This window comes from Pollachius pollachius, assembly GCF_949987615.1.
Source record: "Pollachius pollachius genome assembly, chromosome: 13".
NCBI classification, from domain to species: Eukaryota; Metazoa; Chordata; class Actinopteri; order Gadiformes; family Gadidae; genus Pollachius; species Pollachius pollachius.
This window is the reverse complement of record NC_136946.1, coordinates 21,958,077-21,985,860: the sequence shown is the minus strand read 5'-3', so window position 1 is coordinate 21,985,860 and position 27,784 is coordinate 21,958,077. Positions and strand designations below refer to the sequence as shown.

Sequence of the window (27,784 nt, the reverse complement as noted above, 5' to 3'; positions counted from 1 at the left end):
AATAATAATAAAAAAAATAATAATAATAAAGGGTCGTTCTTCTCTTGAGCTCCCTTAGTCTCTTATGTTCATATTTACACCAATAAAATGGAAGATAAGCAACAATGATGTCAACAATAACCAGAACAGCCACGACAACGACAAACAAAGACAACGATAATCAGCATAGTAACAATTAAAAGGGACACCAATAATGAATAATTAAAAACAAAGAATATCTTTGTGTTTCTTTAAAGTCAGGGCAAGTCAATATGACCCGAGTATGGACCTTCTCTTCCTGCGGCTAATGACAAAGATAGCGCAAAATAAAATCGACCGTTCTGTTCCTGTTCCCACCTGTTCAGCGTCTTTGAGAGGCAAATTGGGAGCGTTGTGCTGTTTAGAATGGCTTGGGGGGTTTCACAGTCAAGAGCACAGGGCCGAGTTTGGGCGTTTTTTTATTTTTTCTTCTTTTCGCCGCTGTCCGTCCTCCGTCCTCCCGCCTCTTTTAGCGCGGCGTTCCATCCAGGGCCGTGGTCAAAAGGGGGCCCGGAGGGGCCGAGCACAGGGCTGCGACAGCCGTGGCGGGCGGGGTGGCCGCCGGGCTCCCGGCACCGCTGGTGGGGGTGCAGGCGGAGGAGCTGACAGGGGCCGGAGTCTCGGGCCCGGGGCCGCCCCCCCCTTGCTGCTGGCTGGCTTGCTGCTGCTGCTGGGCCTGGAGGGTCTGGCCGCACACGTGGTGGTGCTTCTCCCAGTCCTTGTGCTGGCAGAAGGAGCCGCAGTAGCGCGCTGTGTTGCAGCCGCTGCACGTCTCGCTGGCCTTGCGACCGCAGTTCCAGCAGCTCTGGAGGATCAGAGACAGGGATCGTCAAGCAAATGTGTTGATGTACCCAACAAGAATGAAAGCTAAAAGAGTAATGCTAAATGTTCCGTGAACACATGAACACAAGTATGAATGAAACCGATAAAGGAAAGTGCGGGAATATCAAAGTGATATGTGGTTTAGACAGAACATATAATTAGCATAAACTATTAAGGTGGCGCATGGCAGAAACAGACATATGTTCCCGAGACATTTAAACAAACGACCAAGGGCCAGATCTTACGAAATCCATCTTGAATTACACTTAAGGCCACTTAAAATATATCCTGAAACCACAGAGAAACTTCGGAGAGGCGGCTGCATATCCCCAGGAACCAGGAGTCCACTGCTACAAACAGCTCACAACGCCTGCTTTTCCTCTCTCTTTATTTCAGACCTCCCTTTTCCTCCGTCACATAAACATCCCCTCCTGCAATTAATGTCAGCTGTGAGCCACACAGCCCCCAACCACCCTTCACTTTACTGATTAAACGTCAGGGCCTCCCATCGTGATTAGCAACCCAAAGCTCCTTCCCTAATTTCCTCCCAGCTGAATTGCTAACACCTCTGTAAACATTCTAGCAGATCCTCTACGGGAAGACGAAAGGGCAGAGGGAGACGCCTGACTTGACCAGCCCACGCTCTGATCACATGATACAAGGCAGAACTGGCCTCTGGAAACGGGTTTGCTTTCTAATTCTCTTCATTTTTATAAAAGCTGATTTGCGAAAAGAGATTTAGTGTTAAGAACATTTTCTAGGAATTAGATCAATTCTAGTGGCTTTCTATGCATCTTTTTTCATTATGAAAGAGTGAGATAGACAGGTAGGTATGGGAGATAGAGGGGAGGACATGCAGCAAAGGAACTCAAGCAGGAATCGAACCCGGGTCGTTGAGATCAGAACTAAGCCTGAATGGTACGCGCTCTACCTGGTGAGCCACAGGGGCACCCATTTACATATGTGTTGACAAATTTGATGACAAACCTCATGCAAATGAGAAATATGCTTGTTTGTGGGTGTATGTGTGGTGTGTGTGCCATGTATGCATGCGTGCGTGTGTAAATGTGTGTGTTATCGTTGTGTAATCATGTGTGTGAGTTTGTGTCTATCTGTATGTGTGTGTGTATGTGTGTGTGTGTGCGTGCTTGCGTGTCTACCTGCCTTTGGATCTGTGTGTGTGTGTGTGTGTGTGTGTGTGCGTGCTTGCGTGTCTACCTGCCTTTGGATCTGTGTGTGTGTGTGTGTGTGTGTGTGTGTGCTTGCGTGTCTACCTGCCTTTGGATCTGTGTGTGTGTGTGTGTGTGTGTGTGCGTGCTTGCGTGTCTACCTGCCTTTGGATCTGTGTGTGTGTGTGTGTGTGTGCGTGCTTGCGTGTCTACCTGCCTTTGGATCTGTGCGTGTGTGTGTGTGTGTGTGTGTGTGTGTGTGTGTGTGTGTGTGTGTGTGTGTGTGTGCGTGCGTGCTTGCGTGTCTACCTGCCTTTGGATCTGTGTGTGTGTGTGTGTGTGCGTGCTTGCGTGTCTACCTGCCTTTGGATCTGTGTGTGTGTGTGTGTGTGTGCGTGCTTGCGTGTCTACCTGCCTTTGGATCTGTGCGTGTCTGTGTGTGTGTGTGTGTGTGTGTGTGTGTGTGTGAGTGCTCACCTCGCTGGAGTCCTCCTGCTGGTTGATGACTGACAGTGCGTCCTCGGCCGCCTGGCGCTTGGCCTCAGCCACCGTGCGCTCCATCTTGGCGCGCTCGGTGCTGATCATGTCGTGAGCTTTACGCTCTGCCTCCGATACGGCCTTCTGCAGCTCTGACATGGCCTGCCGCTTCACCTCGTTCACCGCCTCTTCTGGAGAGAGTGGGGCAGCGGAACGCGTCAGCAACACGTCGTCTAATGGGGCGATGGCGGATGTTACTGTCTTGCATGACGTCATACGTGTATTGTGACAAAAAAAAAGGCCCTTGGTTAAACGTTAGCGACGTTAACCGCATGAGCGGCTAACGACACTTAAAACATTTGTTTTTTAACATTTATTACATTTAGTAAAAAAAGCATTTAGGAAACATGGAAGTGACAGCAGCATCGGACTCTCCAATGTGACGGAATATTTGGATGTGTTATTATATTCCCTAATCATTTGGATTTTTACGAGAGATAATTGTTAAATTATTGTTAATTATGGCTCACAATTTGGCTTTGGAAACCAGAAGAAATTGTTGTAAATGTAGAAATGCTTAATCTACATCTCAGGCCTCCTCTTTGCGGATACTCCTATTCAACACTGATATCATTACACACCTGCAAATAAATCAGATGTAAATAGTCGTATATATCGAATTCGGCTCCATGCACCTGCCTCATCAATGCTCTGACTTGATTTGCAAAGGCATCCAAAGTTAAATATGTTATGCCAAAGTTAAATCTACCGCAAATATTTGCCTTGCAATAACTCCTGACTAATTAGAGCACTTTTATGTCAGTGATTGTGACATGTTTTATTGGTTACATCTATGGAGGACGCAACAACTCTTTGCCATGCCGTAATTGTAAAAAAAAAAAAAAAATTTAATTTCTTTTTAGGGGGGGGGGGTTGTTATTTTTTTGTTTAAAAAAATAGCTTTCCATAAAACCAATTCATCGCAGGTAATTTATATATAGATAATTTTTGCCTGAATAGCCTCGACACATTGAGCAGCGCACAACTCCACACCCTACGTCAAGGCAACGGGCTTTTGTTTGCTCCTATCAAGCCTGTAACTTGACTAATTGTATATGCAAATCAGGCAATTTATATTTAAATTATGCATTTTCCATTGTGATCCCAGAGGCCCGTGCAACAAGGGACCGAGGGAGGGAATGGCGGCAGGACACTGTGCAAGGTGCTTGAATATTTATCACCAACTGTAAACATTTTGCCCGTTTCAAACAGATGTATTCACCGCAGCATTCCTTTGTGTGAAGGAAAAAAAATCCTATTTTGAAATCTCCCTGGGCTATATTTAATTCAGTCTGGCCTCAGCCTGACAAATATAGACCTACAAATGAAGAGAAAATAACACAAAAAAAAGACGAACACTTGAAATAGGAGAGGACACCAAGGGAGGGAAAATAGTGAAAAGATGAACCCAGTTTTAAGCGACTCATAATGTGCTTCATTGTCTTCCAAAAACGAGTGTTATTCTCAGTACCGTAGGGACTCCCCAGTCCAGTGTTTGTGCTACTTTAAGCACACACGTTTGTTATCCTCCATGTTTTTTAGTTAGTCGAATCACACACACTACCTCATGGCTAAGATACGTTTCCTCTCACGCTCTCAACCTCTCTCCCCTGTCTCTCTCCTCGTCTGTGAAGGAGCCAGGTTGTTAAAGCCTCGTGGTTTGGTTCTTAACCCGCTGCGCTGCGGCAGCGTTCGTGGATCAGATTGGTCCCTGGGTTTCCTGTGATACACGCCTTGTGCATGGAATTGTGATTACACACAGCAAAATGCTTGAGATGGAAGATGGATATGAGCTGGTGGAGGGCTGACCAGAGAGAGAGAGAGAGACAGAGAGAGAGAGATAGAGAGCTGTATGCTGTCTGGACCGTGATACTCAATTCAATTTAAATGCATATTACTTGTTCTGAGTATCTCAAACATCATGCTTGGTCAAGCAAGGGGACAATTTATTTTCTCCAAGGGGCTAAAATAGCAGATATACTGTGTCACTGACTGTGAATACAAAGTGGATTTATTCAGCATTAAATTTATTTTTTCCTATACCACGCCACTCCCTGTATCGTTTTTTTTCCAGAGAATTCTTCTGGTCTCAGAGCAAGTGATGATGGTCATTCCAGGGTTTATGCCAAAGACTTTTTTTATTTAAGACACAAACTTCTATTCTCAAGGTGGCCATCGTTGTGTGTGTGCAACATTGTCAGTTACTTTTTATGACATAGGTTGAAAGATAAAGAAATGGGGTGCCTGAGTGAGTCGTGAGTTATTTTATGGCTTTACCGCCGGATCAACTGTGATAGCTGCATATTTATGTCGCCAGCCAGGGTAGTTTCTGTTTAACATCATATTTGGAGTAATTTTGTGGAGCGCTGCAGCCTCTTTCAACTGACTATGGTACAGTCGCAATTATAAAAAGGACATATACGAGGAGAGCACTGCTCTGACAGGCGTGTCAGCGGTGGGCACACAGAACCAGGGCTGGGATTGCGGGAGCAGAGAGGAAGTTTGATGGAACAAAACGGAGCAACATTTGTACCTCTAGAAATCTCTCGGGATAAATAAGGTGGCCTTGATGTCCACCTCAAAGTAGAAGTAATGAAAAACACTCTAATAAGATGTGTGTGTATTTTTGTCTGCGTCCTGGTTTGCGTTTGTTGTGTTGTGGGACAGGGAAGCATGTCTCACCAGCTTTCTTCCAGATCTCCTCAGGGACGTAGCCAGTGGAGACAGGCCGATGCAGCATCTCTCTGTGAATCTCTGTACACAGGCACGCACGCACGCACACACAGACACACACACACACACACACACACACACACACACACACACACGCACACACACACACACACACGCGCACACACACACACACACACACACACACACACACATACACACACATCCGACTGTCAGAGGTCTGGTGGTTATGTTTGATGAGTGTATATTCAGCAAATAGGGCAATTGGTGGAAGCACAATCTAGAGTGGAGTAAAATAAAACAGATGGAGACATTTCAAAATAAACCTTGTGCCATTCACACATGTGCAATAAGACCTAGGGAGGCACCCATTCCTCTTCTTCTTGGGTCAAGTACAAGTACTTTCATTTGGGCACTTAATAATACCATTACAGTTTAAAGAGCCAGTAAACCCACGTTTTCTGCAGGAATTTGAACACTATGAGATTTTAAAAAAGCTTTTCGGGCTGAGAGTTGTAGGAAAGTGGAGAGCGTGTTATTGCCATTGTTGCGGCTCACGGCAACTTTGTGATACTTTTTTAGTACCGTCGTTGTCTTTGGGCATTATGAGCGATATTGTACATGAAATGCGCCACTCGCTGTAGTGTTATACTAAAGGTGTCTGGGAAGCCTAACCCTCGGACACAGGTATTGAATAAATCACGGCTCAGACTGTGCTTCACCATCCACACACACTTGAGCATTATACAATACATTTCTGAAAAGCTAAACTTTCTATCCGCAGCAATAGCTGCCCAGACAGAGCTTCACCCTCAACACACACCGTGGCGTTATTCTGTATGGTTTAGACACCCAGACTATCTCGGAATAGGTCTGACGTCAGGTAAAGAGTGGGGAGTTCACAAAGTGTTTTGGGGAGATTTGCAAAAGCATGGGATTTACCGTTTTTCAGTAACAGTGATAAAATGTAATAGATTACTATGTTGACGATCATATAAGAGAAATTACTACTTAACCACTAATACAAAAAGAAATTGGGTTTACTGGTTCGCTACGTCACATTGTGTAAAGTGGTATCGGGTGGCTGTTTCTGAGAAGATTGACGAGAACATGAGCATAGTTTCCGGCCCGAGTCTAAATACTGGTATTGGTGCATCGCTAAATAAAACCCATGCATATGAGGCTACACTATTGAAGTCACAGAGTATTCAATTACCATTGAATATATATAAACATGTCATGTTAAATGTCTAAATCAGGAATGTAAGTGTAGTTGCTGGTGTGTCTGATCAATATCATGGATACAATGAGCAAGATATAATGTCATGCATTAAGTCAAGTACAAGTCAAACACATTTCAATTCTATAGCTCTTAATCAAAGTATCAGTCACAAACGTCAAAAATTGCTTCACAGGCCATTTTCTATGACGCTAACCCTAGCTGTCCAAAGAGTAGAGAAAACCTCCCTTAATTATCAAGCAAGAAACCTTAAGAAAGGAGCTCTATTTACGGCCTAGTCCCTTTGGATAAAAGTGCAGACTCAATGACTCGAGCACAGCAGTAAATCTATATTCCAGAATCATCCACAGGACCAGAGAATATCCCCCCAGTAACAATTGTGACCGTACCAGAGAACGTCCCCCAGTAACACGTGTCCCCAGAGAACGTCCCCCAGTAACACGTGTCCCCAGAGAACGTCCCCCAGTAACACGTGTCCCCAGAGAACGTCCCCCAGTAACACGTATCCCCAGAGAACGTCCCCCAGTAACACGTGTCCCCAGAGAACGTCCCCAGTAACACGTGTCCCCAGAGAACGTCCCCCAGTAACACGTGTCCCCAGAGAACGTCCCCCAGTAACACGTGTCCCCAGAGAACGTCCCCAGTAACACGTGTCCCCAGAGAACGTCCCCCGGTAAAATGTGTCACTGTGCCCGAGAACGTTCCCCCCCAGTATTGTAACCTGTGTGTACCTGGCTGCGTTGCGTTGCCAGGGTAACAGTGCGTACCTGGCGCTGCGTTGTCATGGTGACAGTGTGTACCTGGCTGCTTTGCGTTGTCAGGGTAACAGTGTGTACCTGGCTGCTTTGCGTTGTCAGGGTAAAAGTATGTACCTGGCGTTGCGTTGTCAGGTAAACAGTGTATACCTGGCGCTACGTTGTCATGGTAACGGTGTGAACCCTGGCGTTGGGTTGTCAGGTAACAGTGTGTACCTGGTGCTGCGTTGTCAAGGTAACAGTGTGTACCCTGGAGTTGCGTTGTCAGGGTAACAGTGTGTAGTCAGTGTGTACCTGGCTGCCTTGTCATGGTAACAGTGTGTAGTCAGTGTGTACCTGGATGCGATGCGTTTTTATGGTAACAGTGTGTACCTGGCGTTGCGTTGTCAGGGTAACAGTGTGTACCTTGTGTTGCGTTGTCAGGGTAACAGTGTGTAGTCAGTGTGTACATGGTTGCGTTGTCAGGGTAACAGTGTTTCGTCTGTGTGTACCTGGCTGCATTGTCATGGTAACAGTGTGTAGTCTGTGTGTACCTGGCGTTGCGTTGTCATGGTAACAGTGTGTAGTCGGTGTGTACCTGGCGTTGCGTTGTCAGGGTAACAGTGTGTAGTCAGTGTGTACCTGGATGCGATGCGTTTTTGTGGTAACAGTGTGTACCTGGCGTTGCGTTGTCAGGGTAACAGTGTGTAGTCGGTGTGTACCTGGCTGCGTTGCGTTGTCCGGCCCCGCGGGGCTCTGCTGGCGGGACTGCCCGCTGGCCGCGCCCTTCTTCATCTCCTCGGCGTCGCTGTAGCGGCGGATCCAGTAGTTGAGCTCCTCGCGGTCGGCCTCCTGGCAGCGCCGCAGCACGGTGAGTGACCGGCGCGTCTTCTCCACCATGTCCATGATGCAGTTCAGCAGCTGGGGAGCCAGAGGGAGGCAAGGAGGAGGGCAGGATTAGATTGGTTTATATAAAGGTCAACTGGGCTCGATCAAATGAAGTGAGACCAGATTAGATCAGATTAGATGCGATCTGATGAAAACAGATTAGCTTGGATTAGGAAACACTGGGTCATATTAGATGAGATAGGATCAGATTAGATCAGATTAGATCACAATAGATCCAATTTGGTTGGATAATATGGGATTAGATGAGTTAGATCAGATTAGGACCTGGAATTAATCTAATGTAGTAACAATGTGATGTTGTTCCAACCTGGAGGGTTGGAACAACATCACACTACTAATTGATAATTCAATATTTCAAAAGTACAAATACTAAATATGAATATATGAACTTGCAGACCCACTAAACCATACATGCAAAACACATGTACACTATACAAAAGGAATACAAAATAATGACTTTATTATAAATATGAATACTATAATACAATAAAAATGCAATTTTTATCTTCCTCACAGACAGAACTTTAGGGTATAGTAATAAAAAGCGTTATTACTTTTCTTACATGGTCAAGGTGCTTCCACTCCTCTGCCCACTCCCTATCTGTCAGTCGGTGGTCGATAACCTCCTCCTGCCGGGCGCCTGTGTGCATACCTGACACACACACACACACACACACACACACACACACGCACACGCACACGCACAGACACACACACACACACACGCACACGCACACGCACAGACACACACACACACACACACACGCACGCATATGCACACAAACATACGCGAACAGACACACGAAGGGAATTGCTCACACGCACACACACACACACACAAGCATGCACAAACGCATGCAAACACGCATGCATTGACAGACACACACACACGCATACACACACACACACACATTAACATAAGAGCGAGCGGGAGAGAGAGAGAAGACAGATAGACAGACAGTTAGAACATACTAAAGCCAATGTCAGTTTCCCCCAAAAAGTGTCCATCTCTCTCTGTTCTCCGGTCCCCCTTCGCTCTCTTTCCTCTGGCTGTCATCCCTCGTTAAGGTATTCATTTCCTCCTTTTCCGTTGCCTAGGTTTATGGAGCCTTTCCCTCCATCTCCATCTATGAGAGCCTCAGGCCACCAGACATCCATCAACGGGGCCAGACACAAATGGTCACTGTCTCTACTATTTTTAGTGGCAGCACCGAGTCCACATTACGGCTTTATCACAGGCTCCTGGCCCCGCCCACAAACGTTGAAAACATTGACTCGCTGACTGATGAGTTAGCCCCGATGCTGGGCGTCCCTAGAAGGGCCGTTTAGGCTGGTCACTGCACAGGGCGCAGTGGATGGGGGGTGGGGGCCGTATTAGGGTTTTATACTGACCAAACTCAGTGATGGCAAAGCAGTGAAACTACTTTAGTGCCTTTGAGCGAAATTTAGCTAACTAACTTTGATGCTGAGGCACTTGGTTGTAGTTTACACTTAACGTTTTTACACTGCCAAATATGCCTTTTTCCCGGCATGGTCTGCGCGTTTACACTGACCAAGGTCATTTACCGACTTGATTTCGTAACCCAATTTACCCTCTCGGACGCTACACATATTGGGGGTTTAATTTTGATGTAAATGTGAATAGACGGCTTCGTGGTTCCAGGGGCGGGACTTGGGTAGAGGTGTTGCTGCGTTGTCTCCAACAAAGACAACGCAGCGATATCAACATGAGTAGCTCTAACTGGAGAGGCGGTGAAGTTGCTGACCATCATGCGAGAGAAGGTGATGCAGTCACATTCAACGAAGATAAAGATAGATGGGTGCGATCTACGTGAAAGTACCTGAGGAACTTTCCTGACGGCGCTTTTGTCGGGATAAAAAACAAGTGGTCAACAAATAAAGAATTTGTTGCCGTTTTTGCACTCTTGCATGCAAGTGTCTTGAATCATAAACAATAGAAACATTCAGAGCATGCAAATTATTCGAAAGAGATCTACTCTAACCCGCCTCCTCCAGTGAACCATGAAAGCCGGCTCCTTGACGAAGGGGGATTATACCCCCTCGGTTTTCCACAGGCAAGACTGTGAAATTGCAGGGCGTGCCGAGTGACCGTACCGGCTTGGCAGTGTAAGAATGCCAACTGATGTGTGCTGCTGTCGCCTTTTCTATTTGTTTATAGACAGATTGAATCAGGCTTGCTATTGAATCAGGGGAATCACCACGACCAGGTCAACAGAAACAAATATAAAAGTAAAATTGAACAATGTTTGACGTGCTATTTATAAATCCCTTTGACTGTCCTGTATTTTTCCGGTCAGGTTGGTCTTCACTTAAACAGGGTTACCCCCAGCCACTGCACGAATAAGAGCCCCCTCATTCAGCAGTGATACCTAGGGACTCACCGATGGGCCGGGCCCGGTCCCTGACCTCCCGGTGGTTGGAGGCGGGGTGTCTGTACGTGTCACGGTAGTGGTGTGCGATGGCCATGTCGTCTAGCCTATAGTGCTGAGGGGGAGGCGGCCCCGGGGGCTGGAGCCCGTTGGGCTGGTAGGCGATCCCATTGGACGGGCTGAAGCGCTGGGCGGGGCTTACGGTGCAGGGCCTCTTGCTGGGGTGGTGCTCGGGGTGCATGCTGCTGTCGCGGTCGAAGCCGTTCTCTTTGGTTCTGGGTGGAGGGAGAGACGGGAGGGAGCGCGATAGGGAAGGGAAAGAGAGAGAGAGAGAGCGTTATTAGATCTTCTGTCCCAGGAAACACGGTTTCCTGTGCAGCAGCTATGTCTCCATCTCACTACAATTTTACAGACAATCATTTTGATAAACATTAAAAAAAGAAAAAGAATTGATAACTCGACATGCAATTTTCGGATTGTACATCCTCTTTTGAATGTGTTCTTTGGGGGATCTCGTTACAAACTCTTTTCTAAGTATGCCCTCTCTTCTGACTTTGATATTTTACATTTAGCCTTACTAGCATTTTGAAGATAGAGCCAAATATCTAGTGGTAGACATGCTTTTTAACTGATGGGAGAGAAAAGATATCAAAGAATAGCTATGATCAGGATAGGGGGAGACAGAGGGACCAAACACAGATACTGTTGTTCAATGCACAGTTCTCACATTATACATTTATGTACGTATTTGGGTTGTGCATACGACAGATCCATATTCATGAAACACAACGAATACTAAAGGTAATTCTGAAAACATTCTATCAGTATGCTTTATTTCTAGCTGTCTTCATTTCGATATGAAAGGTGATTCTAGAAGTAGATGGGAGCACATTTACAGCCAAAATAATGCATGCGCATAAACACACGCGCTTGCATACAAACACACAGGCAGGCACATGTATGCACACACACACACACACACACACACACACACCCACACACACACACATACTGGCATACACAGCAGCAGCTTCTAAAGTATCAGGTGGACTTTTGTTCGCCTGTTTCTGAAGATTAATGTGGCCAGGTGTGTTTGTGGGTGTGCGTATCTTTATGAGCCTGTGTCTGTGCTGTGTGTGTGTGTGTGTGTGTGTGTGTGTGTGTGTGTGTGTGTGTGTGCTGGTTCCTACTGTAGCTTTGTGAGTTGTTGTTGCAGTGTTAAATAATTCCGACCCCCAGCTACCCCATCTGCATTTCCCTGTTTCCTCTTCCTCATCATCACCGTCACCGCCTTCTCCATCCCTCCCTTTCTTTCTCTGTCACTCGCTCTGTCTTTCTCCCTCGCTCTCTCCCTCCCTCCCTCTATCGCCGTCCCTCTGTGTTATTCCTCACCCTTCTCCCCCTCCCTTCTCTTGCTCAGTCTCACTCTCTCTGACGAACAGATTGAACTTCTTAATGAGCGGTTTTTATGGGCTGCTAATGCTTCTCCACGGCCGTCCATATGCTCCTTCCATTCTCTCTACTGCCTCTCCTCCATTTCTCCCTTTTTCCATCCCTGGGCTCTTCCACCCCCCCGCCCCCATCAGCACCACACAGCCCCCCCATCACCACCACACAGCCCCCCATCACCACCACACAGCCCCCAGCCCCCCTCTCCCAGTCCTCCTGCAGAAGCCATTGCTCAAAACCACTGACTGTGTGGAGCTGTGTGGACATCCAGGTAGTGCAGGTAGTTGGCGTGCAGCATGCAACGCACACACACACACACACACACACACACACACACACACACACACACACACACACACACACACCCACACACACACACACACAAACACACTCACCATGAATTACACCAATAACTTTCTGGACGAATAGCCAACATCATCAATTAAGAAAATTTCCTCTGCTCGTTTTGTTCTACCATGATTTGTTTTTTTATGTCGCAACAAATGATTATTCCTAATGCAACTCCAAAGAACAGCTGTGTTCATCATTTGTGTTTACTTATGTATTACGTGTCTGTAATTGGGGATTCCCATTGAAACAGGGATGTTCCAGCGCGTCCTTCTAGCAGTGTGGCGGGAGGCGGAGGTAAGCAGAAACAAGAGGTGCTTAGCCAGCCCATCGCGGCCAGAGACTCATCTGTTTGTGATACCAGCCCACATACACACACTAGCAAATGCACACACACACACACACACACACACACACACACACACACACACACACACACACACAGTGCACATTATTACTGAATGCAGATTGCTGCTTTATTTTTCTCTTTATAATATCTCTCTCTCACACAGACACCTTTCCCCTAAAGCCCACTCCCTGGGCGAACAAGTCTGCTTGAAAATATGCGGGTATTACAGAAAAAGGCTAACTAGCCACTGGGGGATAGAAAGGTGAAACAATTATTAATATCACATAAGGTTTTTTTGTCCCTCAGCAAATATAAAAAAACGAAATATAATTTTACACGGTGTCTAGAAGCTCTTTCATCTATTCCAAGAAAAATAACCATGTAACCTTCTGTATGTTTTCTACAAATTGCATAGACTGCAAAGAAATAGCGGACACACCGAGAAACACGCACACACACTCATGCAAATATACCATGCTTCACATCTTTGGTCTGTACCTCCTTTATATCTTCTCTCTCCTGCCATTGCCATCCTCCATTCCTCCCATTGTCTCTCCTCTCCTCTCATCATCTCCCCCCATCTCCTCACCCTCCATCACCTGTCGTATCTCCTACCCTCCCAACCCCCCTCCACCCATCTCCCCTCTCCTCCTCTCTCCCCCTCCCATCTACCCTCTCCTCCTCTCCCCCCTCTCCTCCTCTCTCCCCCTCCCATCTCCCCTCTCCTCCTCTCTCCCCCTCCCATCTACCCTCTCCTCCTCTCTCCCCCTCCCATCTCCCCTCTCCTCCTCTGTTTTCTCTCCTCTCCTCTCTCCCCTCTCCTCTCTCCCCCTCCCATCTCCCCTCTCCTCCTCTCTTTCCTCTCCTCTCCCCCCTCTCCTCCTCTCTCCCCCTCCCATCTCCCCTCTCCTCCTCTCTCCCCCTCCCATCTCCCCTCTCCCCCTCTCTCCCCTCTCCTCCTCTCTCCCCTCCTCTCTCTCCTCCCCTCCTCCTGTTTCTGGTCCATTAAGAGAAGAGACAGACCAGTGGAGCACATCATGACACCACCTCCTCTACACACCCTCCACCCTGCGTCCTCATCAGCCATCCGGCCTACGTCTGCGGAGGGCTGGTTTCATTGGGCTGGACGAAGGCAACAAACTAACAATCAAACACATCAGGACCGCCCTTAGGGAACCATGAGATAGAGCTAGGGAGTGAGTGTGAATGCAAAGAAATAAAAATATTATTTAGAGTAACCTGGCAGACGTCTTTTTTTAAGAGAGTATACGGAGGGAGTTCAGAGTAGCTTTTTATTTTTTAACAATAATCCTAGTACTAGGATCTATGCATCATCATCATACTCACACACACACACACACACACACACACACACACACACACACACACACACACGCACGCACGCACACACACACACACACACTAATCTCCCATCCAAGAATGCCCCTCCATTGTTCCACCTCCACCCTCCTCCACCTCGCCCCCCTACCTGTCTGGGGTCCTCCTCTTGCCGTTGTCATTGACGTCCAGCAGGAGCTCAGAGGAGTCCACAGGGGAGGTGGTGCTGGTGTCCAGCAGCAGCTGTTCGTGCTGGGCCAGGTACTGGGCCGGGTTCTGCTTGGCAAGCCGCGCGCAGTGCAGCAACTCTCTCTGCAGCAGGGGCAGATTGGCCTGGTAACACACACATCATCAGGGTTAGGAGTGCTGGCTTTATCCAGAGAGTTTCAGAGTGAACTGACGGTGGCTAATCCCAGGGTGTTACCCGGCTCCGGCATGCCTACAGGTGAGACTGGGAATGCTGAGATTTGAAGCCGGAATCTTTCGGCTGTGACATAAACAGCCTCTTTATATTTGCATTCCTGATAGTATTCTAAGTAATCATAGAGATAAGGCAGCATAGATAAGCATAAATTAACCTTTTTTTGCAATTCAATTTTTCATTTAATTAGATGGTATCGTTCGACTTGAATAATTTTGCTCTGAAAAGAATCCCATTCGCCACCCACTGAATAGAGAGTAAGCTCTGACCTAGAACAAACAAAAGCCAAAAGACAACGAGAAATAATAGCAAAACTCAAAACAAACTGAATAAAAGTCCTGATCAAACCATGGCAACAGCACAATAAGTGAATCCTCAGAAGATACACTCCGTCTTAGTTCAGCCACCGTACCGCCACCATTGGGAAGGGTTCAAACTATTTCAAACTTCTTCAGGGCCAACTGACCCTTGAGCCCGGTCCACCCGGACGAAAGCCATCTTTTCCCAAAACGTTTGTTGGGGAAGGTTTAACAAGGTTTAACAACCGCAGCTGTTAAACCTTGTAGATTGAGCAGAAAATCCTTTTTAATGTACAGTTGGTAATTAAATTTACCAAGGGGCTGTATTTAAAGCTACAAAAATAATACAAATCAAATCAAACAAAATAAAATTTGACGGAAATCTAACGTGGCCCGCCTGGTGGGGGACCGATGACGTAATAGTTGACGTATCTGGCGCCCTCACGAATCCTCACACGAAAACTCAGGGGCAGTTTTTCTCACCTGGTGCCTCATTTATCAATCGCACTTATGCACAGATTTGTGCGTAAGGAGTGCTTACGAACATTGCCATGCAAAGTAGGAAATTTACCAAAATGTACTTGTACTTAGGAATGGGTGTAAATATAAGCACAGCTCTGGCCATGCGTACGAACCAAATCTAGTAGTAGAATAGCGATATTACAAGCAAAAAGCAAAGCATTAATGTATCAAGCAATCAACATCAACATGTCCTGTGTTTCCTTTAATTAGAAAAAAATAAAGTCTAATTTTAAACAGACAAATTGGTGTCAAACCCTATAAAAGACAGCTGTGAAAAATGTTTGAAATATAGTGCAATGGCTTATCTTGCGTTATTTGAAGATTTGGCACACCATAGGCTCTCCGCAGGGAGCACGTTTTCAAAGATGGCGTTGATCTGCTTGGCGAATTGCTGACGTCTCACGTCTGTGGGCTGTGACTCCCGACCCAACTGAATTAACTGCATCAGTCACTTTTTCCCAAGTAGCAAGCTCCCTTTTATTTGTAATGCCTTGTGCACTAAGTTAACCAAAAAGTAGCTTTTGGTTTAATTCAACCTCGTTTCTGAGCGTTAGTGTTGGAGAAGTGTATTTTCTTCGCTCTTTTTGCCATTATAGTGATTAGGGGAAAAACACATTCACTTGGTTGATAAAGGGATGCAGTGTGACCTCATCCGCACATTCAAACCGCTTCTCCAGGTTCGGATCGCAGGGTCAGCCCCAGTCTTCCCTTTCCTTGGTAAGGAAAGGGAAGTCTGTGACCATATATGGTTAATTGGAGGCATTTCAAAATGCAAATGGTCTGAGCGTGAACGCGCATGGCACTTAAGAACAGGTGGGATTTATCAAGATTCATTACTTACTGATGTGCGTACGATTGCTCTAAGCACGTTTGATAAATATCTATAATTCCGCATCCTAAATTTAATTTGTTAGAGAGAATTTAGAACCCTTTCTATGCACGGTTGATAAATGAGGCAGGCTTCCAAAAAGTGCGTTTGCAGGCACCAAAAACGACGGTCGGCCGAAACGTGCAAGACGTCTGTGTGGACAGGGGCTTAGTGTGTGAACACAAACTCACAAAAACACCCCTAAGTATCACTATCATGAAGGAGAGGGCCACCTTCAATGATGAATACAAATATATATATTATTATTATTTTCTTTTCAATTTTCCAATTCTCTAGTATAACAGGGGGTGGACAATCTTGCATGGGCATGGCAGGCATGTCCGGTGCACTTCAAAGACACATGGTTGGCTGAGTGTTTTGAGGGGGATGATGAAAGTGTTGCGTTGACGTGCACCGTTGTTGGCGAGTGCTGCGAGTAGGCTCAGTGTTTCATGAGGCCGTGTTTAACGTAAGAGCTGGACGTCTGGGTTTTTCTCCTTTAATAAAATATTTTCATCTCGATTATATCCACCCTTTGCTTCTTCCATCCTCCCCTCCTGCCTTCCCGTCTTATTTCCATTAACATCATCTGAATGAAAGGCAAATCGATGCAAACAGAACCATTACTGCTGGTTCTAGTTGTACTAATATTCCTTCACTTAAAGCCTCCTTTGACTACATGTATAAAAGCTCAGATGCTGTCCCTCACCTCAACTGTCTGAGTTAATGGTCCCTTAATCTTTGATTATCATAATTACCCTCAGAAAAAAGGATTCCTTTGACCACAGAGAATCCATCTTTCATTAATTGTAGGTCGTCCTAATTACCCCAGAGATAGTGGAAGCATTTAAAAATAGCCTCGGTCAAGGAATATATAACAGAGATAAGGGCTGGAACCTTTTTCATACAATGCAGTACAGTGTTTTTGCTCCTGTAGGCTTTCTAACAAAATGCAGGTAACACTGAGGCAGCATTTCTTGGATGTTGATTGGGTACAATCACCTTTTGCCATATAAAAATAACATAATACTGTTTCTGCTCGGCAGAACGGTTATTCCATGATGAAAACATTCCTCACAACGTCACCACAAAAGAGAGGGGCTAGACAGAAATTCGCGCACAGGGGGAAGGAAAGGAGAATAAAGGAATGATTTGAGAACAGATGAGCATATTGTTATTGTTAGTTTGTCAGACGGGCGTCCCGTGTGGAACGCGTTCCAGTGACAGATGAGGTCATTCCCGCTGCACGGGTTATGATTTCCCCGCTTCCAGTAAACAGCCGCAACTAAGTTGTGGTTTGGTATTAGAGGAGGGAGGGGGGAGGTGGAGAGGTTATTAATCTCACCGTTTGATTGGGTGTATGTATGCGTATGTGTGAGTATGCGTGTGTGCGCAGAGGACGGTGCAATGGAATTGCACCGTCCAATGCATAACAATAACATGCATTGTTGCAGCTGTGCTGCTGCGAACCTATAAAAGCCCCCCCCCCCCCCCAACATCCTCCCACTGCCAACAGCTCTGTGCTACCATATGGTAGCTGGCATTAAAGGCCCCACAGAGGGAAGGCACTAAAATTAGACTGGGGAGGAAGAGAGACTGATAGAGAGACTGAGAGAGAGAGAGAGAGAGAGAGAGAGTGAGAGAGAGAGAATGAGAGAGAGAGCGACAGAGGGGATGAGACGAGTTGCATCTTTGATTTTGCAGTCAGTGATGCACTAACCATCTGGCGAGGGAAGGAGATGGAGAGAAGAGGAGACAAGAAGACAAGATGGGGCGGAGCGTTTGAGAGAGGGGAGGTGATGATAGTGGAGGATGTAAAAAAAAAGAGAGAAGGAAATGGAGTAGAGATGAGGTGAGGAGAGGAGAGGGGTTTGGAAGGAGAGGGGTGGAAAGGGGTCAGGAGGTAGCTTTATTTTATGCCACTTTGCGAAATAGACAAGACGAGATATGGAGAGAATAAGAAAGTGAGGGAGGGATGAACCTAGATATTGACAAAAGAGAGGCTTGAGAACAGGGGAGTCAATGAGAGGAAGGGAGAGAGCAAGACGGGGAGAGAGAGAGAGAGATCGCCATCATATTGATCAGAGTTTCATCCCTCAACCAGCCCCCCTAACTGCATCCCTCATCAGGCCCAGACAAACCGCTGCTGTTCCTCATCCAAAAACACACCGTTAGATTCACCTCCAGAGAGACGCATTCTAGAGACACCAATCAGAGATAGACACACCCACCCACACACACGCACGCACGCACGCACGCACGCACACACGCACACACACAGACACACACACACACACACGTTTGACCAACCACACACCGTTCCACAGTCTGAATGATTTGATCCCCTCAGCCCCCCTTAAAGTAAGAACACGTACAACACAATAAACGCAAAAGTATGGCTGCCACTTCCTCTTCTTTTCCTCTGGGTTCCCGCCTCCCAGCAGAGGCTGTGGAGACGCCAGGCAGCTGGCTGGGATGAAGCCAACAGCCCAGTGACAAATGGGCAGTGGTGGGCAGAGAGGGGGGGGGGGGCGAGGGTCTGCCCATAGCGCCCCGCTAATGGCTGCAAATGGGAATGACTCGCCACAAATGTGGCTGAGAGGCGAAAATAATATATAATCTGTTCCTTTACATAGGGGTCTGAGAGAGAGAGGAGGCAGGATCAGTGTGTGTGTGTGTGTGTGTGTGTGTATGTGTGTGTGTGTGTGTGTGTGTGTGTGTGTGTGTGTGCTTGTGTCTTGGTTTGGGCCAGGGGATGAAAAGGGGGACGTTGTCTTCTACCAAACACTGCCCTACTACTTGGGTAGTAGGAAAATACGGGAAAGAAACACAGTGTACATATCACTGCAACTGTCTAAATACTACGGTGGAATTATGAAGTGAGCTAGCATTAACACAATGGTCCCATTTAATCAGTTAGCATAGAAGATAGATGGATGGATGGATGGATGGATGGACGGACGGATGGATGGATGGATGGATGGATGGATGGATGGATAGAAGGATGGATAAATAGATAGATATGTGCTTGGATATACATATATGGATATCGAAAGAGAATGCAGGACAAGCAAGAGAGTTTGGGATACAGAGAGAGACAGAGAGAATGAGAGAGAGAGAGAGAGAGAGAGAGAGAGAGAGAGAGAGAGAGAGAGAGAGAGAGAGAGAGAGAAAGAGAGAGAGAGACAGAGAGAGAGAGAGAGTGTGGTGAAAAAACAACATGAATAGAGGTATGCACATCTGTGTCTGGGCTAAAGAAATGTTTTCCAGATTTGGTCAGGCAGGCAGCCCGGCCACTCTGTGTGCAGTTGCAGTTCTTCTAGCAAATTGAAAAGATATATTTACCTTGAGAAAGGGAATGACAAAAGGTCGCAGAGGGAAGTTGGTGGCTTCTTGGAGCTTGGAGTGAAATTCCTCTATGGTTAACGTTGAATTCTGCCGCAGAGAGAGAGAGAGAGAGAGAAGAGAGGAGGGAAACAGGAAAAAACACATGAATCCATGTGGAAGACATTAAGCGATAATATAACGTATTGGAAGCTAAACTGTATCCTGGACCAGAGTGAATGATTCGGGCTGGATAATAGGAAGCATATGGCCAGGGCCACAGAGAAAGAGAGCTGCAGAAAAACTAAGGAGAAGCCATCACATCAAATGAACGGGACAACACATCTTCATCAAGAGACACAAAACACTGTATTTAAACATTAATGTAGTTCCTAATTCCTCTTTTTTAGGTCACTGCACAGAGCCAGACAATGTGGATCTGCAGATAAAGAAACAGAACCGCATGCTTCATGATGAATCTATCAAAGGAACAAAAGTAATTTGTAATCAATCTTCGACACACCACTAAACATTTCACATAGCTCCGCCCGATTGTTGTGATATTGCTTTATACTTAACTTTCCAATGTGTTTTATCTCTTGGTTACAGAGTTACTAACAGGGTTTCTGTTTAAATTAGCCTTAAACAAAAGGGGGCTTTTAAAGTGGCAGCGATAGCAAGCAGAAAAAAGAAAAGTCACATCTGAAGTGAACTGTACAAAAATCTGTTGATTGCGTCTGACAAAATAAAGAATACGTTTGATGCAGTTAATGTTCAAATTCCAAGGCTGTTGGTAGTGCACCGTCTCAAACTGCTGCCCCGTCAGTGATGAACATGAACGGATCCACCCATGATCGTAAATAATTTGCACGGACAATAATAAAATATATTTTTGAGTTGGTATGGAATGGACTAGATTTCGAGGACATAAATAATGGATTGAAACTGGGCTGCATGTTTTTAAAGTTTTTCTCAATCGTTTAAACACGTTTTCTGAAACTATAGCTCAATTTCTCAAAACTCTAAACACAAAACTGAAAAAGGCTAACCATTTTGTCAAAACTCCACAAATCTCTTTCAAAATGAAACACTGCACTGAAAACCATGTTCTCTCTTCTCAAAACTGATTATTTTAACCAAAACGATTAATACAGCTATCATATGAATATTTCTTACAGAGCGTCAACACTGGTGTAATAAATTTAAAACATTTCCATCAAAATAGTGTTTAAATATGTTTTGGCTTCATGAGTCCATGTTAAATATTCAAATGCATAAAATTGTTTAGAAATAGCTTCATTTTTCAAGTTTAATAGGTTGCAATGGTATAGTACATACAGTATAAATAATGTTGCCATATTGTTATACAATATTATGAATATATCATATAAATATTGCATTTACACAATCATATCAGAATAGGATATAATGCATATTTATCTATCCAATGAGCTCCAATTGGCTAAACTCAAAATCCCAGCTTCCCAGAGTCATACTGTACACCTATAGTTGATACTGCAACATTGTTGGAGTTCTGAGTATGCAGCAATGTTACCTATTTTTGCAACTCACAGTACAGCAATTGCACTGATAGGTAAAATGAAAAAAAAAAAAACACTACCGTAAATTAAAATGTTTAGACTGTCTTTCAGGGAATGTAATGATGAAATCAGTGCACAATTACAAACAGGTAACAAAGCACATATTTATTTGTTACTGTAATACAGTAAAATGTTTAGCTGAACTGACTGCAAAAAAAGCTTTTTGTAGGCCAAAAAAAAACAAAAATAAGAATATAAATGCAGTGAAACAGATAGATGTAAATCAGTCTGTATCCCACCTCCGATCCTGACCAGGAGCTCATCTACATCACAGTAGAGCTCACCTGAGGCCTCTTTTATGCTCTAACACATGATTGAAGTATTTTGCCAGTTGAGTTTGAACAGGTGAGAAGTGAGCGAGACCAATTGGTAATTGGGTGTGGCGTTTTGAAGGCCAGTGTTTTCCAGGTGAACCAAGTGTGCTAAATGATGAGATTTGTGCTCAGAGTTTTGCAAAAATGTGATTTAGAATTTCTCTATATGTGAAAACAATGGAATTGTGCTTAAAGTTTAGTAGTCTGGAGTCTTGTAGATGATACATGAGCTTCAAGTTTTCAGAATTGTGTGCATAGTTACATTTTTAGAGTGTATACAATCGCGAAAAACTGTAACATCTCCACTTGATTTTTAAGTTTTAATATTAAGGTGTAGGGTATTTATGGTAATTCTGTATCACATGAGGTGATTGAACTGAATTGTTTTTTAAAAATGGGAACCTGGGCTTCAAAAAATAGAATCAGGCCTTACCTAAAGATCAAAAACTGGAATACTATTGGTCAGCCTATCACTCAACATCCACAACAGCATACACAAGTTACAAGTCTTTTTCTATTCATATCTTCCTCCTTCTTTCTAAATAGCCCCACCCTTAGGCTTAAGCCATGCTGATGGGATGTTCACAGACAGCCATCTCCCTGTCTCTGTCGTCTCCCTATCGGTCGTCCATCATCAGGAGAACACAACCACTTAGAGACACATGTTTACCTACCAGTAGAAGCCAAGCAACCGGCTGCTTGTCCCCCCCACACACACACACACACACGCAATCAGACCGAAGATGGCACTTATAAGAAGCATTACTGTAACATTGAATTGGATTTTGTGCTTTTGATGTGTGTGTGTGTGTGTGTGTGTGTGTGTGTGTGTGTGTGTGTGTGTGTGTGTGTGTGTGTGTGTGTGTGTGTGAACATGTAAGCTAGCTCGGTTATATTTATCTCCTGCTGGTTCTGATGAACTGGCAGACAAGGTGACGGTGTGTGTGAGAGGTAGGCCCCCAACTAGACTTCAAACCATCTCAAAAATAAAACAACAGCAACCGTAAACGACATCACCACCGGGCTACCCTCTCTCTCTCTCCCCTCTGCCTCGTCCTCTCTTCCACTAACAGGCGTGAGGTGAGCACTAACACCGTTGTACATTCTCAACACAACGCATTTCCACAAAGCAGATAAAAACTAGCATATTACCAAGCAAAAAAGAGAGGAGGCGACAGAAATAGAGAGAGAGAAATAAATGAGCTATAAAACAAGCACGAAATCATGCAAGGTACAAAAAAAGTGAAAGAAAAACGAGAAACCAAGCGAGGAGGAACATCTAATTATAATAATGTTTTTTACTCAGACTCTCTCTCTCTCTCTCAAGTTATTTCCCAGAACTGAGTTTTGTTTCGCTCAGCCTTACATCTGTCGTCCCAGATTGCTCACAGGAGCTGTTTTTCTGACAGCTAGCAAAGCCTCCTGAGTCGCCTTCCTCCTGCTAACACCAGGACACAGCTAGCTAATTAACCATGTCACTCACTTCAAAAGGCGACGAGGGGGACACAGACACAGGGAGAGAGAGAGAGAGGGAGAGAGAGAGAGAGAGAGAGAGAGAGAGAGAGAGAGAGAGAGAGAGAGATTGGAGTAAAAGGAAATAAATAAGTAGAGAGCCATAGAGGCAGTGAGTGAGTGAGTGCGAGAGAAAGAGAGAGTACCTGAAAGAACACAGGAGAGGCGATGAAAGTAAACATTCTGAACTCAAATTGAGGCTATGCTCTGTGCGGATCATTAAATAAAAACTGTCTTTGTTCCTCCTCCCTCTCTCAGTGCAGCGTTCACTCACTATTTCTGTTTTCCCTCGTTTCCTTCCCTCAAGTATCTCTGATGAATCTCTTTTGTTGATTCTTAATACATCGTTTGGCATGACATCTGTACTTCAGCTAAAGAATCATGAATAACCTGGTTAACATTCTGTTTTAACTCACCTAAAGACAGCATATTGGTTTACTATATATGTAGAATAATTATGCAATTATTGTTTAATCATAAGTAATGATAATATGATTATGATAATTATGATTATTATATTGGTGGGCTCATCATGATTCCAAGAGAAAATTATATTCTTCTATGTTTTAAGCTTCAAAATATTTTAACATCAAATGTTTTAGCATGTGCCTTTTGATTAATTATTTTTGTATGTTTTGCGCTTAGCTAGGATCAAGTCTTCTTGGGATGTGATGTATTGTATATGTCTCCATGAATTTGTCTTGTTGAACATGTCTCCATGTGGTTGTCTTATTGTACATGTGGGTGGGTGACCAATTTTCCCCTTTGGGCAATCGCAGAAAAAAAGTCCAATCTCCAATGGACTGGTTCTGTGGGAAAACGATCTGTGTGTTGTTGGAAGACGTATTTGACCTGCATTCTTTTTGATTTCGGAAACTCCTTTAAGCAATTGTAGGCATCGCCTCATCAAAGACAAAAAGTACTTCATCAAAAGCTAGCATTATATTGATCTTGATTGAGACAGTAAGTTGAAGGAATCGCCAAACAGATGATTGTTTGGGTGTTTTGTTGACTAGTCGAACGGTCTGAGTTTATTCCATCCTGCAAAAGACTTGGGCAAGACCTCATTATGTTACTTGCCCTTATTGACCTTTCCCAAATCCATATAATGTTCCATATAACGTAAAACATTCATGATGAACGACACATCTGCTGAAGAACTGAAGCACACGTTGTGAACTCACTGCTAGGAAAAGATTCTATCGCTACGTCTCAAATAAGCAGGCAAACTGCTTTGGTCGCACAACAGATGGCAAATTGAATACCACATGAATACGATCATTAAAATTAATTCATAGGATTATTCAAAAACGGGCATTACCATATGTTGATTGAAACAATAAAAATAAAAAAAGCAAAAATATCTTTATGCAACTCATTCCTGAGAATGAGATCGTAAAAGACCTCCAGTGGGATGCTAGGTGGTCCGCTCCTGGCCCGCCCCACTCACCACCAGGCCCAGGACCAGCGTCCGGACGCGCTCCCCGATCTCAGGCGAGATGTCGTTGCCGAACTGCTGCAGCGTGGTGAGGAAACGCTTCAGCTTGCTGAGCTGCCGGGCGCCGCACGCCGGCGGCAGCTGCTGATTGGCCAGCGAGGACGAGGACGATGAGCTTGGGCCGTTGCTGTAGCCGTTGGGGGGAGAGGGGGCGCCATTCAGCGCCGTCGGGGAGTGACTGCTGCCGTTGGTTACTGGAAGACACAACAGAGGGATCTAATAAAACCTTATGCGATGGATTTAGAGGTAGACCCTGGACGTAGAGGGCCTGCTGAATGTTTAGCAAAAGTATAAATATAGCGGTGCCAAGACATGGCGAAGGCATTACTAGAAAGGCATCTCGCAGGGTGTCAGAATTGGTCGAATGTTCTAGGTTATAAATAAGTGAATACAACCCATTAAAAAAGAACAAGTTTGGGACGTCTTTTCGACGCACACTTGTTTTCAATGAGGTACACACACATCCACACACATAAACACCCCCACACACACAGTCTAAACAGGAACAGGAGGCGGGAGAGCGCTGGAGTGGCGAGAGGCGGAGCAGCAATGAGTTCAGACCCGGAGGAGGCACAAAGCTTCTCCTCTTAATAAGATTAGGGTTGTGAACCTCCCCCTGGCCCAGGTCCAAACCCACGACAGTGAGGAGGGGGAGACGGCTGGGAGAGGAAAGTTAAAGAGAGAGAGGGAGCGATACGTCGCAAGATACTCAAGCTGCATCTGGAGACAATTATGTTGGCGTGGTGGAAATCAAAGCCCGCTGCTTTGTTAAAACCTTTGCCGTGCTTAATGAGACAGCGTGTCTTCGCGTCTCGCGTCGCAGAGAAGCCCTGGCGCTAATTGGGGACAGGAAACCATCCTCGTTTTTTTTTCCGAATTGCCAGAGAGAGGGAGAAGGCAGAGGAGAAGGTTAGTAAACACAGACGAGATCAAGGGAGGGTGGCGAGCAACAGATATACAGAGGATAGGAGAGGGAGGGAGAGAGAGACAGAGAGAGAGAGGATAGGAGAGGGAGGGAGAGAGAGACAGAGAGAGAGGATAGGAGAGGGAGGGAGAGAGAGACAAAGAGAGAGAGGATAGGAGAGAGAGGATAGGAGAGGGAGGGAGAGAGAGACAGAGAGGGAGAAGATAGGAGAGGGAGGGAGAGAGAGAGAGAGAGGATAGGAGAGGGAGGGAGAGAGAGACAGAGAGAGATAGGATAGGAGAGGGAGGGAGAGAGAGACAGAGAGAGAGAGGATAGGAGAGGGAGGGAGAGAGAGACAGAGAGAGAGGATAGGAGAGGGAGGGAGAGAGAGACAGAGAGAGAGAGGATAGGAGAGGGAGGGAGAGAGAGACAGAGAGAGAGGATAGGAGAGGGAGGGAGAGAGAGACAAAGAGAGAGAGGATAGGAGAGAGAGGATAGGAGAGGGAGGGAGAGAGAGACAGAGAGGGAGAAGATAGGAGAGGGAGGGAGAGAGAGAGAGAGAGGATAGGAGAGGGAGGGAGAGAGAGACAGAGAGAGATAGGATAGGAGAGGGAGGGAGAGAGAGACAGAGAGAGAGAGGATAGGAGAGGGAGGGAGAGAGAGACAGAGAGAGAGAGGATAGGAGAGGGAGGGAGAGAGAGACAGAGAGAGAGGATAGGAGAGGGAGGGAGAGAGAGACAAAGAGAGAGAGGATAGGAGAGGGAGGGAGAGAGACAGAGAGAGAGAGGATAGGAGAGGGAGGGAGAGAGAGACAGAGAGGGAGAGGATAGGAGAGGGAGGGAGAGAGAGAGAGAGAGAGGATAGGAGAGGGAGGGAGAGAGAAACAGAGAGAGAGAGGATAGGAGAGGGAGGGAGAGAGAGACAGAGAGAGATAGGATAGGAGAGGGAGGGAGAGAGAGACAGAGAGAGAGAGGAGAGGGAGGGAGAGAGAGACAGAGAGAGAGGATAGGAGAGGGAGGGAGAGAGACAGAGAGAGAGAGGATAGGAGAGGGAGGGAGAGAGAAACAGAGAGAGAGAGGATAGGAGAGGGAGGGAGAGAGAGACAGAGAGAGATAGGATAGGAGAGGGAGGGAGAGAGAGACAGAGAGAGAGAGGATAGGAGAGGGAGGGAGAGAGAGACAGAGAGAGAGAGGATAGGAGAGGGAGGGAGAGAGAGACAGAGAGAGAGAGGATAGGAGAGGGAGGGAGAGACAGAGAGAGAGGATAGGAGAGGGAGGGAGAGAGACAGAGAGAGAGGATAGGAGAGGGAGGGAGAGAGAGACAGAGAGGGAGAGGATAGGAGAGGGAGGGAGAGAGAAACAGAGAGAGAGGATAGGAGAGGGAGGGAGGGAGAGAGAGAGAGAGAAAGGGGATAGGAGAGGGAGGGAGAGAGAGAGAGAGAGAATAGGAGAGGGAGGGAGAGAGAGACAGAGAGAGCGAGCAAAGGACAACAAGCGAGGAAGTGATCAAGAAGGAATGCACGCAAGAATACCAGAGTGAACAAAAGGAGAGAAGAAAGAGAAAAATAAGGTAAGGAAGAGAAAACTAAATACAGCTTCCATGGAAAGGACAGAAATAGCTCTTCAGAAGAAGACTCAGAGTTCTGAACCACAGGCCTGTGAGTGTTTGATTCCAGCACTCTTCGCGCAAGTGGTTAAGTGTGCACTTCTAAGTGAATACCAGGGGGTAATTTGCTCGGCAGGGGCTGTGTGTGCATCATACAAAAGCTCTTGATATCTCCAAAGTGTGGGAGTTGATGGAGTTGTTCTTGGAAACGTCTGGATTTTTTAACAAACTGCTTGATGCAGTTTGTATGGAATCTGTGCGTATTGCTGCCATGAAGAAAGGTTTCTTCATTAAAGCATGTCAACACACTTAGCACCATGCATCTTTCTCGGGTGTTTGATGTAGATACTGCTCCTTTATTTGTATACGCCTCTGCTTGGATGGTGAAGTGAGTGTTAAATCTGCCAAGGCGAATGAATGCATGGGTGGTGATGGGTTTAGAACAAGAGTTAAACAAATAGACAGGTGATACCTGTCCAAAATGAACCTAACACCATCCAATGGTACAATAATTTGACAATTTTGATTGTATTGTCAGGTCAATACAATCAGGGCTCATGGTAGAACAGTTGTTGTCATTATGCAAACAGCTTAACCCACAACAGCGAACATAACCACACTTGTTTTTCTAATGGCATATGCTGTACAAGAGCTTGTTATATCACTTCCGGCGGACAGCCTATACCACAGCAAACTACATTATATACCTCGTTGGTGAGGATTATTGACTGATTGATTCTTTTCATTATAGATTAACAGTGGTGGGGGTGTGGGACGAGGTGGACTCACGTGTGGTGGGGGTATAGGAGGTGTTGCGGGGCGCTCCCTGCGTGCTGGGTGGAGGAGGCATGGTGGGCGGGGTCAACCTCGACTGTGTCTTGACGTCTGCAGGTGAGTCGGGCATGGTGGAGCGCTGCCCAGT

General features: G+C 45.7%; 1 protein-coding gene across 3 annotated transcripts; it reads right to left on the bottom strand.

The window, feature by feature from the left end:
• Positions 1-116: 116 nt before the first annotated feature.
• On the bottom strand, positions 117-27,784 carry runx1t1 (RUNX1 partner transcriptional co-repressor 1). Of its 3 annotated transcripts, none has more exons than XM_079750003.1 (10): positions 27,652-27,784; positions 24,306-24,547; positions 19,450-19,539; positions 14,146-14,327; positions 10,523-10,785; positions 8,684-8,772; positions 7,934-8,132; positions 5,229-5,300; positions 2,487-2,743; positions 117-823 (listed from the first exon to the last, which is right to left on the bottom strand). In XM_079750003.1, exons 1-10 carry the CDS (start codon positions 27,764-27,766, stop codon positions 488-490), a joined length of 1,845 nt encoding a protein of 614 aa, XP_079606129.1. In that variant the 5' UTR covers positions 27,767-27,784; the 3' UTR covers positions 117-487. The 3 variants fall into 3 exon arrangements, with proteins under 3 accessions (XP_079606129.1, XP_079606127.1, XP_079606128.1); XM_079750001.1 differs by having other exon boundaries at positions 2,487-2,719; positions 27,652-27,772; XM_079750002.1 differs by having other exon boundaries at positions 2,487-2,677; positions 27,652-27,772.